Source organism: Buceros rhinoceros, unplaced genomic scaffold (genome assembly GCF_000710305.1).
Source record: "Buceros rhinoceros silvestris isolate BGI_N320 unplaced genomic scaffold, ASM71030v1 scaffold9583, whole genome shotgun sequence".
Lineage (NCBI taxonomy): Eukaryota > Metazoa > Chordata > Aves > Bucerotiformes > Bucerotidae > Buceros > Buceros rhinoceros.
The window spans coordinates 19,964-36,768 of record NW_010404219.1 but is presented as its reverse complement, the minus strand read 5'-3'; the positions used below and the strand labels follow the sequence as shown (position 1 = coordinate 36,768).

Genomic DNA, 16,805 nt, shown 5'->3' with positions numbered 1-16,805 from the left:
TAAAAGCATACAAATAGGTGCTAGGAGAACCAACCATCCTACAGTTTGGGAATTTAATTGCCCGTTAACTGGGAGAGGAAGAGGCAGGATGCTGACATGGTAAACAATTAGCAGAGACTTTTTAGTGGTTAGTTGAAACTGATGATACAAGCCCCTTTAAAGAGGAGGGGAGATAAGAGCTTTGTATTTCCTCTGAGAGTGCGCTACACCTTTGCAAGGCAGAACTTGGAAGTGCTGTTGTGTTCAGCTGTTAGTTGTCCCACTGTGAAACGTATCAGCTTAGGTTTCAAAACCCCCCAGGGAGGTTGTGGTGGGGTTCTTTTGTTTAAGTTCAGCACTGTCTAGCTTTAAAACAAGCAAACTGCAGTATACATCTTGAATTTTAGTAAACTTAGCAAAAACTTTTACAAGTTAGCTTTTAAAATTCTTGGTTTATCAGTGTCATGTAAGTTTTAAAATTTAAAACTTTTAATAAATATATTTTCATTAAATCTCTGTTTTCTCACTGAATTATTTAAGTGAATTATGTGGTGCATCATATCACACTTTTAGAATGCTAAGCTTTTCAAAACTAAACACATTTTAAGGATTATGCAACTGGATGGTAGAAGAAAAATAAGGCTGTCTAGGAATGCAGCACTGTAGTTATAAAGACAGTAGCATGCTTGCAAACTTGAGGGGATTTTCTTCACACTACACTTAGGGTAAGGGTTGAAAAAATGGGAAATTTCTTCCGTCCATGAGTAGCAAAAGCGTATGCAAATCCAATTCTCTTGTCTGTCAGAATTCTTACACTTGTATCTGTAGTGAGGCATCTGAAATACGAGCACTGAGTGAAGTTGTAAAGTGCAACAAGAGAGAAACAAGGATTCAGGTTTCTCTAGATCTTTATTTGTAGTTGTTGGACGGAGTTTGGAAACTGTCCTGTGGATCCTTACTGAAAACACCAAAAAGGAAAGTCGGTTAATAGATGGAAACTATTTTACACTAAATAAACTTTTACACTAAGTAAATACCAGTGTGAAGACCATGGGCTAGTTTCTGTGGTGTCCAGGGCAGCTATTTCCCAAAAGCAGTAGAGCAGAGAAAGCAAGGAAAACGGTAGGACCGTGGAACAAAACAGCTGCTTGGTGAGTGTAGCTGTAAGCAGCTAATTCGGTCCCTCCCACCTCATTTGTACATGCTCCCCCCCCCAGTAACTGCATTCTTCATGACTGCAGAATGCAGGTAGATTGATGGAAAGACTTGGGCAGTTTCTTATTGTTCGTTAAGTATGTATTACAGACCTCAAAAGGAGTTTAGCACCAGGTTATTCCTTGTTTTGATGTACAGAAGAATACCTTTATGTATGCCAATTAAAAGTATGATGGTATAATAATTTTTTATGTCTACAGGCTTCACAGAGTGCAAAAAATGTTCACGTTCCTATTAAGTACATTTATGGTGTATAGTTAAGAGTTCTGAGGTGTGTCTTTTAAGTGTCCATGTGATTCTTTTAAGTCAGAAATGCAGTCTTGAACGTGCCTGTTAAACTCTTTTTGCCTCTGATGTCACTTGGGATGAAGAGGAAGTCAAGCAGGCCAGCTCAGGTGCCAGCTTTGTGCTTGACTGGAGACTGAGTACTTCTGTCCTCGGTAGCTGTCTGCTCTGGTCTTGAAACATGTGAATTACATGTCTTAGGGTACTAACTGGGCCCCATTGTACCTCATATCAATTTTTTCTTTGTAAACAAAGTTTTGTCTGACTGTGTGTATGCATATGTGTCTCTGTGCTTTAGAAGAACCGTCAGAAATCATAAGCTGCATGTGAGAACTGTTGCTCGAACAGATGTTTTAACTCTACTTACAGGGATGGGTTAACTGTGGTGGGATTAACTATGTTTATAATAGTCTTTACCTTTGGACAGAATATTGTGACTGTTCCAGTGCTAGGGAAATGTAAAACACAAATAGTTTTTTATTTACAGAGAAGGCAGTGCATGACATTCTCTCTGGGACTCTCAAACTGTAGCAGTTGCCTTAGCACAGCCAAAACCCTGTTCTTTCCCCATCTACAGGCCTGTGAGTCTGTTGTGGGCTTGTTTTCCCTTCTTCTCATAACATCTGCTGCCTTTAGCTGTCTCCAGAACTCCAGAGCCCTGGCCCTGGCTTTATGGCCTTCAATACCTGTCTGTATTTTTTGCTATAGTTCCTGTTTCGCAGGATTCCCCTCCTAATAGCTCTCAAATCTGATCCAGCCCAGCTGTGCAGAAGCCAAGAACAGACAGGTTTCTGTTCCTTTTGCTGTGAACATTTTCTGTAAGGAACATGTAACTTCCAAGAAGACTGTTGAGGGGCAAGCACTCATCCACACTAGTGAAGTGCACCAGAACATCCTAAGTGGCTACACTTTGGCCAAGGGTAATCTTTTCCTGTACGGTGTGTTAGCAGTGTGGTGCTGATCTGTTAGCTAAACCATGGAATCTACCACAGGAAGAGGGAATTCGTGAGAGAAGAGTGAACTATTTTGTATTAATCTTCATTCCCAAAAGTGCGCATATTTACTTACCTGAAGAAACTTTCGTCTAATGACTTTGGAATAATGAAATAATTTGGCATTTGTAGGTTTATTTGATTCAAAGAGATGAAGAGTAGAAAAACTAGAAAAATGCTGAAAATGCAAGTGCCAGTGAAGTTGTTAGATGTCACCATTCTTAGATTTCCTTTTAAATCTAATTGTTTGGGATAATGGTATCTTAAGGGTTAAAGAAAGTGAACTTTACAGTAGGGAGCAAGTTTTAACTTAATTGTGGAATAGTAATAACTATCTTTATATATATTTTCTGAAACGTCCGTGTGGCATCAGACATGTGGCAGCTAGGACCTCGGCTCAGGAAAATATGCTGCAGATCTCCTGAGGTACAGGATTAAATACATTTCCTGTCCAACAAAGTCCTAACTGTGTATTTGGTGTGACTAAGTGTTTAGTTGAAATATCTGTCTTGTGGCATATAGAGTACCTGTAGTAACACAAATAAACTGAAATGGCCTTTTCTGTTAGAAAGGGGAAAACCAATAAAACTCAAATCTGAAACCAAAATCTGAAAATTTGGAGTAGATTTCAAATTTGTTGGGTTTTCCCTTTGTGTAGCCTATGGCGTGCCAGAAGATCGAGCACTTCTGATGCTTGTGCACTGATAAACCGTGTTTGATCCATGGTTAACTTGAAAAAATTGCCTCTTTACCTTGTGAATATGCTGTGTACTCCCAAGAACAGCTCTGTAAGGTGAACGTTCTTATAAAAATGGCAACTGTTGTAAAGCAATTCAAGCATGGTCCTTTATAAGATTTGTTGCTTTTCTGTCCTTCTAGATGGAAGAAGATAAGGGTTCAGTCAGCTCAGCAGGTGACTTTGCTGAAAGCAGGCACAGAGGGGAGGACAGTAGGCAACTGCTAGATCCATCTAGCCTACCCGACAGTTCTTACGTTCACTAGGTAGTACTCCCGCTCTACCCTCCTGTGTGTGTATATACATTTATATATATCATATAGAGACAGTCATGGAGCCATCTCCAGAATAACCATATTTTTGGTATCTACAAGAAAGTTTGCATCATAGTGTGTGGGTTTGATTTTTTTTTTTTGCCTTATCAAGCTGAATCATTCTTTAATTCTGCACTTCAGTTGCTTTTTGATTTATTACATGAAATGGGCCATTGTCATATAAATTATTATGTTTCTTGTGTTCTTGAATCTTCCGTTATGAAAATACTTCATTAACAGCCCAAATATGAATATCATCAGATATTTCTCTGTAATTACCACATTTTTTAAAGCATTGTATCTCCTTTTTTTTTCTGAAGGTTTGTTTCAGCTCTTCAGAGTCCATTATGCTGTACTGCCTTACCATGCCAGGTTTTACTTCAGTATAAAACTCTGGTCATAATTGTCTGCCACAGAGAGGAAAGGGAGAAGAGGGACTCTTTAGCATAATATAAGTATCTTCCTTCCAGGATATAACTATAAAAATCCATGTTCACCAGGCAGTGATACAGAATATATCTACACACAGAATTGAATCTATTTTTATGTTGTCCTTAATGCTCTCTCAGTATTACTTAATAAAACATAAATGTTGTTTCCAGGTTCGTGTAAGGTCACATTTGCTGTTGTTTAGAAAAGGGGAGTAGGAACTTTTCCATAAATTCTGGTTCAAGCATGATCCTAGCTTTTCGTGAGTATCTCACTTGAGAAGAACAAAGCAGATTGCAGTGAAGAGCCATCAGCCCTCCAGAGGTGAGGGTTCACTCCTTGGAAGGTAGTTTGGGTTACTCTTAGTTCCTTTTTTTGCCAGTCTTTGAACAGTTTCTAGGACTGGGACTTCTCAGGTCAGCACATTCTAGGGAAGAAAAATGTCTGGTCCATCTGGTGCTACATACCACCACTGCAATATGACCTTTTACAGTACAGGTGTTGCTTGGTCTGCTTCAAGGTAATGCAATCTAAGTGTAGGGATGTTGGGAGTTCAGTTTGTATTGCTGTGGAAACAGCCGGGAAGATCACTGCAGGAGGGAGCGTGCTTTGTGACGACCTAGCAGGAATTCCTCTGCTCAGTGTCATTCCTTGCCTGATATACTGTGACCGCAGCATGAAGTGGCTGTGCAGGCCTTATTTGCTCGTACTGGAATGCTGCAAATTGTGCTGTTCCTAATTACGGTATCTTCTGTGATGGTACAATTGTGCCCAGATGTTATGGTCATCAAGTAAGGGTGTTCAGGGACTTGTGCTCGGTTGAGGAGTGCTTTGGTTTGCTTTTGCTGTAACCCAAAGCCCTTTTAGACCTGTCAGTTACAGTGCTTCTGCTCCTGCCTCTGAGATTTTTACCGAAGTTTTTTGTAGTAATAAATGTTCATTTTGTGTCCAGGAAGCCCGCCAAGTGAGTGTGAGTTAGTCAGAAGTGTGCGTTCTGCCTGCGCTCATTCACGGCCTTCAAGGTGCAGCAAGGGGGTTTCCATTTGTACGTTCATACAGTTAACATGATGCTTGGAGGATTGTCAGTTAAGCGGTATGTCAGGAAGGACCATGGGGAGTGTGGAACAGAGCTGAGGAAGGGCCAGGCACAGGAAAAGATGCATGGAAACATCAGTTCTGCCTGCATGCTCCCTCCTTGTCCTACAAGTTGGGATTTTTCTCTTGGATTGTTCCTGTAGCTGCCTCCTCTTTGCAGTCTAGTAGTTGTTCTGTTACACACAGCGGTGATCAGTCCAGTTGTGTGTTACGGGGGATTGAGAAGGAAGGTGTCCACTCATAGTACCATTCTCATGGGAAACTCTGAGGTGCTTTGCTTTCTTTACAGTGTTGGGCAAGCATGGGTGGCATGAAAGAAAGTGGTCTTGGAAAGCCAAGGTCTTCAGACCACAGTGACCTTTGGTCACACAGCGAAAAGGTGGGGGAAGCTCTTAAGTGAGTTGGGTGCTGTTGTAGACTAAGATGTCTCCCCACAGATTTCCTCATTCACTAGTGTCTGAGGGCGAGGGAAGGACAACGAATGCTTAAATTTAGCCTGTGTGTTTGGCATTTATTTGACAGGGTGCTCTCATGGGGAGTGTCAAATTAAATTAGAAAGCATCCCCACCCTCCATTTTCATTTCCTTTTGGAAAGGATGCTGCAGTCAGTTTTGGTTACTCTCTCTCTAGCAGTACTAGATTTCAGTTAGATTTTAGTTACGCTGTGGTTGACTAGCGTGCAAAAATAACATAGAGGAGCATGCTGGTAGATGGCACTTAAATCCATACGCCTCTATATTACTGCTTTCATTTTGTTTGGGTCTTTTTCTCACCTACTAAGAATGAACAGTAGAAAGTGTATGATACTGATGTAGAATTATTCTTCGTGCTAACACAAGCATGACTGAACCTTTCTAACATCATTTGCATTTAGACAAAAGATAGTCACAAAATCAGAAATGTGCTTCTGTTCTTGCCAAGGCAAGGGTATCTTTGGTCCTGATATAATAGGAATTATTATAGGAAGCTGCATTGTACACTTCATGAGGAAAAATTACTACTTATGATCAGGTCTGAAGCTTTCTCTAGATAGATTACCCTTAAAACAAGGCAGGCCTGCAGCTTGTATAAATTGTTGTACCTCTGCTGAGGCTAATCAAGGCATCACAGCTTAAACTGCATGATGCTCTGCTCCACAGCTGCGTTACAGCTGAAACGCAGAGAACTGCTCACCAGAGATGGTGCTAAACGATTTCCATATGCTCACCAGGGCTGCATTCAAACCTTGGAAAGACCAAGTTTTAGTGTATATAGACCTTGGGAAGGGAGGTGGTAATGTTATTCATCATTTTAGTTCTCCTATAAAATTGAAAAATATTCAACACTCTAAGAAAACATGCTTCTCCTCAGTGTTTTCTGATGACATCTTCATTGCTGGGATCTGTGAGTACTGATCTTTTGTTTTCTTTTATTTTTGTTTTATCTTCTCTTTCCAGCTTACTGAGGCAGGTTCAGGTATCAACTGCTTGGACTCCATGTGCTGCTTCTCAGATGGGGAAACAGCATGCACATCTGTTAGAAGAATGCTGGAACGACTGATGGGAAGATGTAGCCCGACCCGGGTCAGCAGGTGTGGCATTTCTCTCAATAGCCTTTGCTGCAGACGATTCTCCTATAAACTGGAACCTGATGAGCCTGCAGCAATAGATGTCTAGCAAACCAGCTGCAGGTTTGGCTTATTTAAGTAGGAAACGCAACTCTTTATTGTACTTTTTTCATCCTAAAAGACTAGTTTTTTGTCTTTTTGAGTGCTTTCTTTTGGGATGCAGAGGGGGAAAAACAGTTTTCAGAAGATTTCTGTTACATTTAGTTTGGCTTACTGCAAGTTCTTGTATCTTTCGTAATTTCTCTTGATTTGTACATTTTTCACTAGAAAATCAAGCCTTGCTGCTGTTTTTGTTCTCCTTTTTTTTTTTTTTTTACCTTTACGAATCAGGAGTTGTTTGTAGAGCTGAAAGACTTTCCCTTTGGTTCTTGATGTACAACCTCCAAATATTTACCTTGGAGCTTGCGTTACTCCTGAAGATATACAAAAGGCTCACACTCCCCCCCTTAAATACAACTTCATTGCTAGAAGGAGAGTCTTTAAATCTTTCAGCCATTGATTGATATGAAGATGAAATATTTTTGTAGTAGAACTTTTATAATCTATTTCTAAAAGCAGAGTAATTGACAGAACAGAACCTTCAGATTCTAAGAATTTTAAATGTTTTTTTGGTTCTGGAAGGTGTATTGTCAAAATCACGTGTGCCATTCCCGAGTATGTGCTAAATCAATCTTTTCCTTCACAAACCACATGTGAAACAAACCTCAGTGGGATAAAAGCACGTTAGAGTCATCGGATGTGCAGTCAGCAGAATGTGAGAAAAGTTCTCACTAAAACACTACTGTGCCATCTCCCCGTTTCCCTTTGGAGAGGGATAGCCAGCAAACACGGAAGTATTTGGGGGTAGAAGTAACAACAGTCTTTTGTACATCATAATCTCTCAGACCCTGAATGATACCACGGTCCTTCATTGGTCAAAAGGCAAACCTGAAAAAGTTGCACTCTCACACTTCCAAGGAAACTCATTTTGTGTTTGAACCGCTTTGTCTCTTCCGGTTAAAGGTTGTGATATCATTCACTCGGTGTTCACTCTCCTGTGGGCAGCCTTCACTGACGAGCTCTGTCAGTTCCGATTCTGCCTTCAGGTATCGAGTGGTTCGTAGTACATCTCTGTTCGGAACTCTCGTGTCAAACACAGCGTCTGTGCTTTCAGTCAGCTGCTCTCTTCCAGCTCACTTACGAACTTTATTCAGTGTTTCTACAAGTCTAGGGTATGATTATGCAAAATGTTTCATTCCATATGAAAAGTGAACTGTTATGATTAAGTACATTTTTAATTCAAACTCTGGCTGTATAGAAGGTGGGCATGATGTATAAAATGAACAATTTAATAGAATTTTTAATCTACAAGGTGAGCATTTAATTGAACTAAAAAAAATTAAGTATTTCGGTAGCAGTTCCCTAAGTTTTTTGGGGTTTTTCCCACTTCTCTGTAAAACTGTGCTTTCTGAATTTCTCATGCTACTTTTTTCCATTTATTGTTATCTCATAGAGCAGATTTTTAGTTAACATTTGCCTTAGTTATGTGCAGTCTGACAAGGTAGGTATTCTGGGGTTTATTTTCTGCAATGCATTTGCATTTTTACCATTTCCTCTTCTTTTCACTCTCTTTAAGAACTTCAATAAATATTTTTAAGATAACTCATATTTGACAGAATATTAAATACTTTTTAAAGACTGCTTTTGCTCAGATTTTTTGTCTGCTTTTCAGACAAGAATGTAATTTTCAGACCAAGTTCCATCCAGCTGAATAATTGTTGAGTTGTTAGAACACAGAAGTTAGTGTTATGTTTAATGAATATGTAAAACTGTCAGCGTTACACTAAGGGCTTGAAGTTTTGTAGTTTTTTGCTTCTGCCTCTGGTTGAAATTACCCTGAACCATCTTCTAGTTTCTCTTAAATTTATGTACAGTACAAGTAGAAAAGACCTTGTGTTTAATTTCAGTCCTACTTGCTTTCTTCAATTACCACCATTACTTCCACTCAGCACCAACACTTAAATCGTGGTCTAAAAGTCAAGGTACTAAGTCTATTTTTTCCCCTACGCTTTCCTGGTAATACGTGAAAGTTATTCTTTATTTTTAATGTCCTAATTGCTTAAATCACAGGAGGCGGTTACAAGTTGTGATCTATTCGGTGATTTAAGAATGCTTGTAAAACGGTGCAGCCTTCATTCAGGAGCTTGAGCTCCTTTGATTGTTACCTGTAGCTGGTATCTGTAGAAGATTGCACAGTCCCAAGCAGGATGGTCTTCTGAGTCCTTGTGCTTCGTAACACAGCTTCTTACTCAACCAGAAGGTAGCTGCAATTCTGAATATTGAATGAAGTGATGCTGATAAGTACGTTGTCTGTGGGAGTGCAGTAGAATGCAGAGCGCTAAGATACTGAAGTGATGCTGCTGTAGCTGGCTTGTATTGTATTCCTGATATTCTGTCAAATATGATAACTGAACAGGAAATCAAACATGGTATCAATTTTGATAGAAACTTTGATGAATCAAAGCTGTACAAATGCTTGGAGTAGTGGGCCACAGGAATATAGTCTCTTGTACTTAATTTACTGCTTGTAAAATGTATTTGAGAAATGTTTTCTATAGCTTCGTTCACCAGTTAGAATATAAAATGTGTGGTGTGGTACGATAAAAAATGCATTTTTGTCTGTCTGTTCCATTAAATTGTCTGTCAGCTTGTCAGTCAGTAAAGTATTGATGCTGGATCACCGACATTTCTTGTGCAGTAGGATTCATTACTGAGCTGTTCAGATCTCCCATTAGTGGTTCTCGTGTCAAGGCGCTGCATGTAAAAGTTCTAAAGAAACAGCAGATTTCTGACAGAGGCACATTTGGAGGATAAGTTCATTATATTTTGATTCACTGCCTTCCAACCTTCTATTTTTCAACTTTTCACATACAGTCCTATAATACAGTTCAACCAAGAACAGTAGTAATTTGTGCTTAAGAGAAGGACATCGCAAGACCCCTCCTGAATCAAAGCTGTGACACATTAGGTAGTTTACCCCGTGCCTTAAATTTGGGCTTAAATTTAGCAGTAAGGGGTGAAAGATGTTGATGGCTGTAGCTAAGTTTTGCCTACCCACTCCTTTAGAGAGCGTGGATGTGTGACATTAGAACACCCACCACGGTCAGCTGTGCGTACCACAAGGCTTCACTGGGATGACCTTAGGCTAGATCAAGTCGTTGCGTTCAGTGCCTCTGCTTTCACAGGCAACGTTCAGATTGTCCTTGAGGCACGATTTTAAAACTTCTGTCATTTTGTTCATAGTGCTGAAAATACCTGTAGCTGTGAGTCAACTTCACCAGAAAGGTAAACACAGAACAGTTAATTCCATAGCTGGCATGATTAATTGCGGTCTATTTTGGAAGGTTTGAATGAGATTTAGGTGCCTACACGGAGCGCTAGCTTAGTCTTCTAGAGAGTTACATTTGCTTAATCTCCTAACACCTTTATCTTTTGCTTTCATAGACTTTTCTCCTCACCTCTAGATGATAAGTTCCCAGTCAGCCAAACTTTTCTTTTATTGTTACTTTAGATCATGGAGTTCATCGGATCCTTTCTATGCCAACGACAGAAGCATCTTGACTCTCTCCTCAATGGACTCATCCACTTGCTAACAAGGACATTTGTGTAAATGCCTTGAGGGAGCCATGTGGTGCGCACACACCTGTAGTAGGTTCTGAGGCGAGCTCTGTGCCACAGCTCTGCCCTAGAAAAGATTCACCTGACTTCAGATCCAAACTGTGGCTTGTCTCGTGGTCTGGCATAAGGCCCCTGGACAGTCATTGCTCTTGGTACTTTTTTTGTAATTATATCCTTAAATTGCTAAATAATTTTTTTTGTAAGGAACACTTTGACTATTTAATCACTTCTTGTTACCATATGAGCAGATTAGAATCCTGCATTTGATACTTGAAAGGTCACTGTAGCGCAGCGACAAAATCTTTCTCCTCCAAATTCGAGTCCTCCAATAGAACTGAATTTGCACAATGAAACTTTTTAAAGTTGTGTTTTTCACGAAGAGCCTTCGCTTCAAACACACAGAGCAGTTTTGAGCGGTCTCTTACAGATGCTGTCTTAGCAGTTTGCGAATCAGTTTTGTTATTTCCACGGACAGTTGCTGTATTGCTTACAGAATAAAGCAATCAGTTTAGTCATTTTTGAGAGTTAAATGCAATTCAAATATTTATGTTGGTGCATGAACAGCAGTGTATTAGTTGTTTTGAAAAAGTTAACTTGGACAAATCAATAATTTGAGTAACAAGGGATGTAAGAGTTCTCTGTTCTCTTAAAGTACAATTCAGAGGCCAGTCATCTTCTGTTATGTCCTGTGTTTTGTTAACAGTTCTTGATCCTGACATGAAAAAATGTGAGAATTGGTGGATTGTGCAGAAGTCTCACGAGCATAAATTTTTTTCAATTATTAATCCTTTTAAAGTTGGGGAATTTTTTGCATGTGTTGTTCTTTTTCATGTGTTTATATTTGGTCATGTTGTACTCTGAAGATACAATTAATGCTTAATTATCTTCCTATAGCTGAAGGATTGGAGGCATTGACGCAATGTTTTGATACCTAAGTATGCCAATAAAAACAAATTGCACAGATGGAGCTTTGCACGGTACATTTTGCAGGTACATCTGTTGTCCCCATTTAAACGTGTCTGTGTGTTTGGGGCTGGGTAGCAGTGTTTGCCTGTTGATTCAGCTGGGATGACTAAACCTATTGGTTGTCGTGAGATGTGGGAGGTAGAACGGAGCTGCTGCCACCAGGGACATCCATAGAGCAGGGCTTTAGGTACGACAGCTTTGTGGCTGGAGGCTGGTAAAAAATGCTGCTGCTTCTGGACCCTCCTTTGGATAACCAGTTTTAAGTCAGTCTCTGACACCAAAGTCCCATCAATAACTAGAAGAATCTTCCTGTCAAGACACTAAAAGATGTAAGGCTGCTTATTAAAATTCTATCTGTGTGGAATAAACTAAGTGGAACACAGACTGTAAATAACGCCCACAAGAACTTCATAAAGCTGTGGTTACACGTAGCATTGGGACAAACCCCGCATTAGCTGCTTTCACCCTGCCTGTGCAAGTGCCCACTCTTGGCTTAAGTGCCCTCTCCCAAGCAAAGTACATTGCACTTAGTTCTTATTTCATAATTCGGGCAGACACATCTCACCCTCCAGGTATGACAACACCTCAGTGGGGCCTGGGCAGCTGCCAGGGGGCTGTATCCCTCCTGTTACGGTCATCTCAAATTCTCCCAAGTTTAATGAGGAGAGGAAGTGTTCAAGGTCCAACTTCCTTTTATCAAATGCTTTGGGTGTTCCTTACCCACACGCAGCTCTGCTGTTCGCCATTGGATGTGCCTTTAACCGCTATTATTTCAGGTCTCCTCGCAGAACTTCATTTTTGCATTAATGCCTGGAAGCTTCACTCGACACTGAAGGGTGCAGATAACTGCTGGATTGTCACGATCTCATTGTTCAAGGCAATGTTTAAGTAGTAAATAAATTGTCATTGCAAACTTCTTTTGAAATTCGTAGTGACTTGACCGTGCAGTACATGAGGGTTTTGTCTGCTGGTATAGAGGAAGACCAGTTCACAAATTGATTAAGCTTTAAACATGAATTATGAAACAGAAGAAAAAAACCCAATATATAGTAAGTTTTCCTTTTAACACGTTTGATTTGATGTTCATAGTTCTGTATGATATCTGTATCATGCCTTCACATATAAATGTGGTGAAGCTTAAGCTTGAAAATTTCAGTTGTACACTAGATCCCTCCATCAAGTGTCCGGATGTTTAAGACTCACTGAAAATTGAGTCTTGCATCCTCTGTGTAGTAGGTGTTAACACGCGACTGTCTGACTGCATATAGTTTGACACCTGTTTCCTCTGCGGAGATGCAGAAAACTGATAGTCATCTCTCCAGTCCCCAAGAAAGCTGTCATCCACATACACTTGGATTTCACCTGCTGCTGTACCTTTCTTTATAGATCTTGTATGTCATATTAAATCTGGTTTTAAAATAATGTTTTTCTTCTTAGTAGTTTCTCATTCATACTGCCATGGGTACCGTAGAAACAAGAACTTTTTAAACACTCTAATCAGATATCTGCTGTTTGGCTGTATCTTTTACATCTAAATCACAGTGTTTCACTTCCCACATGTACTCGTTTGTCCATGTCAGCTGTAGCATTCTACTCATACTGTCAGTTTGTGTCACCATGTACCCTCATCAGTCTGTGTGGTTAGTGTGTGGTGTATCGGAGTATAAACGGTGGTTAATTCTGTACAGGAGAAGGCAGGGGCTTTGCTCTACAACCCCGCTCCAAGCATTTTGAATGGCTCAGCTCTGTACATGGATGTGTTTGGGCTTTTACCACACAATTGTGTTAATTAATTATATTTGCACAAAAGCAGCACAGTCCTATATTTGAAGAATTATTCACGTTCATTATGTGTTTCTTTAAAACCTTCCATCTCCTCTTCTCCCTTCCCCCTACCTTCCCTTTTCCCAGTGTTTGTAAGGTTACCGAAGAAACATGCATTTAAACAGTTCAGGAAGAACTTAAGAATCCATCTGTCTGCCAAGGTATATTTTTCTATTTGCAGTAAATCAGTAATTTCTCATTTAGTAAGAACACAGAATTGGTTTGCAGAAGCCAGATTTTTTGGTCTGACAAATATTTTGGCTGGAAGAAGTGACTATTTTTGTACTCGCATCACAAAGCTTTTAAAATCGCTTCTATTCAAGGAAGAAGGATTTTGTGCATTTCTTTGACAGCTGAAGTGTATGAACCTGTGCGCTGTGTCTTGGGTACGGTGTAGAATTCTTCGTGAAGAAGACTGAACTAAGTGCAGCTAATCCAGTGTAACGCCAGCATTCAGAGACGAAGGGCGGAGGGACAACTTGCCCCAGAGAGGAAGGGGTGTAGAATTTCCCCTGAGCCTTGCAATCTGCCGTTAAAGCAGGAGTGGAGTGTAGTCCCTCTACTATGCAGTGTCTGAACAAGCACCTTCCTGACAGACCCCTTCAGAACAGGACTGAGGTCAGAGACGAAGGGCGGAGGGACAACTTGCCCCAGAGAGGAAGGGGTGTAGAATTTCCCCTGAGCCTTGCAATCTGTTTGCCGTTAAAGCAGGAGTGGAGTGTAGTCCCTCTACTATGCAGTGTCTGAACAAGCACCTTCCTGACAGACCCCTTCAGAACAGGACTGAGTTCTCAGCAGGTTTCAGTTCTTGGTCAGTGAAAAATAGGGTTTGTTTTTGTTACTTTGAAGAACATGTTTGTAGTTGCCAAACTCAGACTTTTTTAAAGGGTGCAGTGGAAAAGATTTAAGTGAGAAGTTACTCTGCATTGGTTCACTAACTAAAATGTAAATACTCTGCTTAAAATAGTCTGTTTATTTTTTAAGATCATGGAGGGGGAACAAAAAAAAACTACAAAGGAAGGAATGCTGAAAACTGGCTTTATGTTTTCAGAATGATTTCTTGTTTTCTAGTGTAAAAGATGATTATTTGAGAAAAGATTATGCAACTTGGACTGCATACTAGGCAACTAGAATTTCATAAGGGAAACCTTTGCTAATCCTTTCAAACACATGTTTTTTATGACAGTATAACTTCTATATTGGAAAAAATCTCATTTTCTAGTGTTAGAAATGTCTCGAGCTGTAGGCTACATTATTTTTAATAGTTTTATCTGATACCTCTGTACTTCTAGATGTTAGTGATTTTGGTGAAATTCAGTGTTCAAAAGTATTCAGTTATCATGTGCTTCTGAACCATTTATTTGGGGATTCTTGTTTCTTGGGATAGAATATCTAATAGCTCTCACACTGTTGTCACTGCGCTCACTGCTGCCTTGTCAACAGACGTCGTCGGTTTAAAGGAGTTACTCCGAGAGCCAGGTGAACCAGTCATTATGGGCTGTTTTTTAGCCTTTTTTCTGTCCCTTAAATGATTTCCCAGTTAGACTTTGTTCTCTGCGGATCTGGGGTTTTTTTTCTGTGAATATTTTTATTGCTGGTTGTTCTGTATGTTGTTTGCTTCCAGTGGCATGATTTGTCTGGTTTCTGCTCGCTATTGGACTGACTCAATTTATAACAGGAGGAGGAAAGATGGGATGCTCGTGGCTGTAGCAATTCGTGCCGTCAGTCGTCTTAGAAGCGCATTCGCATCGGTATTTGCAAGGCTTCTGCTTTCCATAGATTTTTTTTTTCCTTCAGCTAAATTCTGCTTGTAGAGGCATCACAAATAACTCGGCAGAGAGACCTGTGCGCTGCCCGAGCTGCCGTGGCTTTCGTTCATTCAAAGGAATGTTCTCATCATCTCCCCTACTCGCCTTGCTCGGGCTGGCGCTACGCAATGATGTTGTATTACAGTCAGTACATACAATTATCACCGCTGTAGCTGTGACTTTTGTGGTTGTTTCTAGTTCGTATAAATGCACAGACGTGAATAAAACCCGTTTGTTTGTAACATGAAGTGGAAAGGAAGAAGAGATACAGCTGCGTGCGACACAAAGTGGGACTCATTTGAAAGAAACCCTGAAGTGCACTCAGTGGCCTGAGCTGTGTATTAATGTTGCCTCAGCAGTTTTTGAGAGGGAATTATTTCATACAGCAGCGTGTCCTCAACCTTTTTACATTTTTGGCAACAGGATAAAAGAGGGGGCACATATTTTATTTTAAAAGGTTAAAAAAAAAAAAAAGACTAATTTTCAGTTATAAATAAGGAACCATTGCTGCAACAAAGAATCTATTTTTACAAGTCCGAGGTATAGTCCCCAGAGCAACTTTTGAGGTCCTGTGCACACAAATACCATCTAGACTCCTGTTTTTTCACGCGTGATCAAGTTCTGCTTCTTTTCTGAATTAAAAACACTTGACTATTGTCTCTGCAAGAAGTATCTTTTTTTTTTAAAGAAAGATGTTGATGCTCAATTTAGTCCAAGAGGGGGCATTGACAACTGGAAACTAGCAATAATTAGTACAAAGAATTTTGGACCTCTGACACTGTGGCTGCCTCATGTTATTTTTTGATTCTCTGATAGTGAGTTAGTTAGTTTGTGTGCTTGCTCATTGTACAGCTTGGTCAGTAGAAGTTGTTTTAAACAGTTTATGAAAATTATATTTATTAAATAAAATGTTCACTTCTAGCCGAGTCATTGTTTTGATTGATTACATTTGTTAGGGGAAGTATGCCAGCGTAAAGCAAGGTTTGGTGCTCCGCCTGCCCGGGCTCATTCAGCAGCAGTGCCATTCCCTGCCTGTTTTGCCAGGAAATACCTACAGCCATCCATGCACAGCCCCCTACACGGACAGGAGCATTCATCACCTTGCTGCCTTCTCTGGCTGCAGAGATGTCCATGATTAAGGGTGAAAAACCCCCTACCCCCACCCATAAGCTGGGTACCATGAGGTTCACTTAGCAGTTAGTTAATTCCAGTACGGGCTTCATTCCTGTCACTGAGAAGAGGGCACCTGGCAGTCCACAGCCCTGTGCTCTCCCCACACAGCTCCTCCTCTCACAGGCTTCAGCAGCAGCTCCCTGTTCCTAAGGTGATTGATAGACAGGGTTATCCTTCTGACACTTGCCAGCTGGCCTTTGAACTCCTGGAGAGAGGAGGGGCTTGACATTTCATACACTGAAGACACAGAATCATGTTTAGCAAGGAAACAGCTGGAAGCGCATGTAAAATAATCAAATTGCAGGCAGGTGGCTTCTGTTAAAAATTGAGCCCTTTCAGATAAAGCAGAGCCCTTCCAGAAGTGGGGTGTGTGGATTTTGGTTTGGTGTTTTTTTTTTTAAACTTGATCAGTTTAACTGTCTTGACTGAGGTCTGGGTTACAGGTGTCTGGTTGAACTGTCAGGAGCAGAACTCTTCACTCATGCAGATATGCCTCAGTGTTGGCACTAGTCTGCTCTGTATTACAAAGCTGAGACCTCTTTCTGATTGATTGATAGCTTATAATTTCATCAACTATTTAATGGTGTGGGCTACTGTGAGAGCTCAGAGGACTGAATGGCAGCAAAGGGCTTAAAAAAAACAATCATCAGGGCACCATATCCAAAATCTACAGAGACTTACGGCAACATGATTTAAATACAGAAGTGGGAATGACAAAAGTTTATT

The 16,805-nt window shown here is 40.4% G+C and overlaps 1 protein-coding gene across 1 annotated transcript in view; it reads left to right on the top strand.

The window, feature by feature from the left end:
• Positions 1-10,507, top strand: part of ATP11B (ATPase, class VI, type 11B) — a 50,810-nt gene extending 40,303 nt beyond the window's left edge. The window contains exons 28-29 of the mRNA XM_010133304.1: positions 6,482-6,615; positions 10,202-10,507. Of these exons, the coding sequence (XP_010131606.1) occupies positions 6,482-6,615; positions 10,202-10,283 (216 nt within the window). The 3' untranslated portion in view covers positions 10,284-10,507. The remainder of the gene's footprint in view (positions 1-6,481; positions 6,616-10,201) is intronic.
• Positions 10,508-16,805: the final 6,298 nt, after the last annotated feature.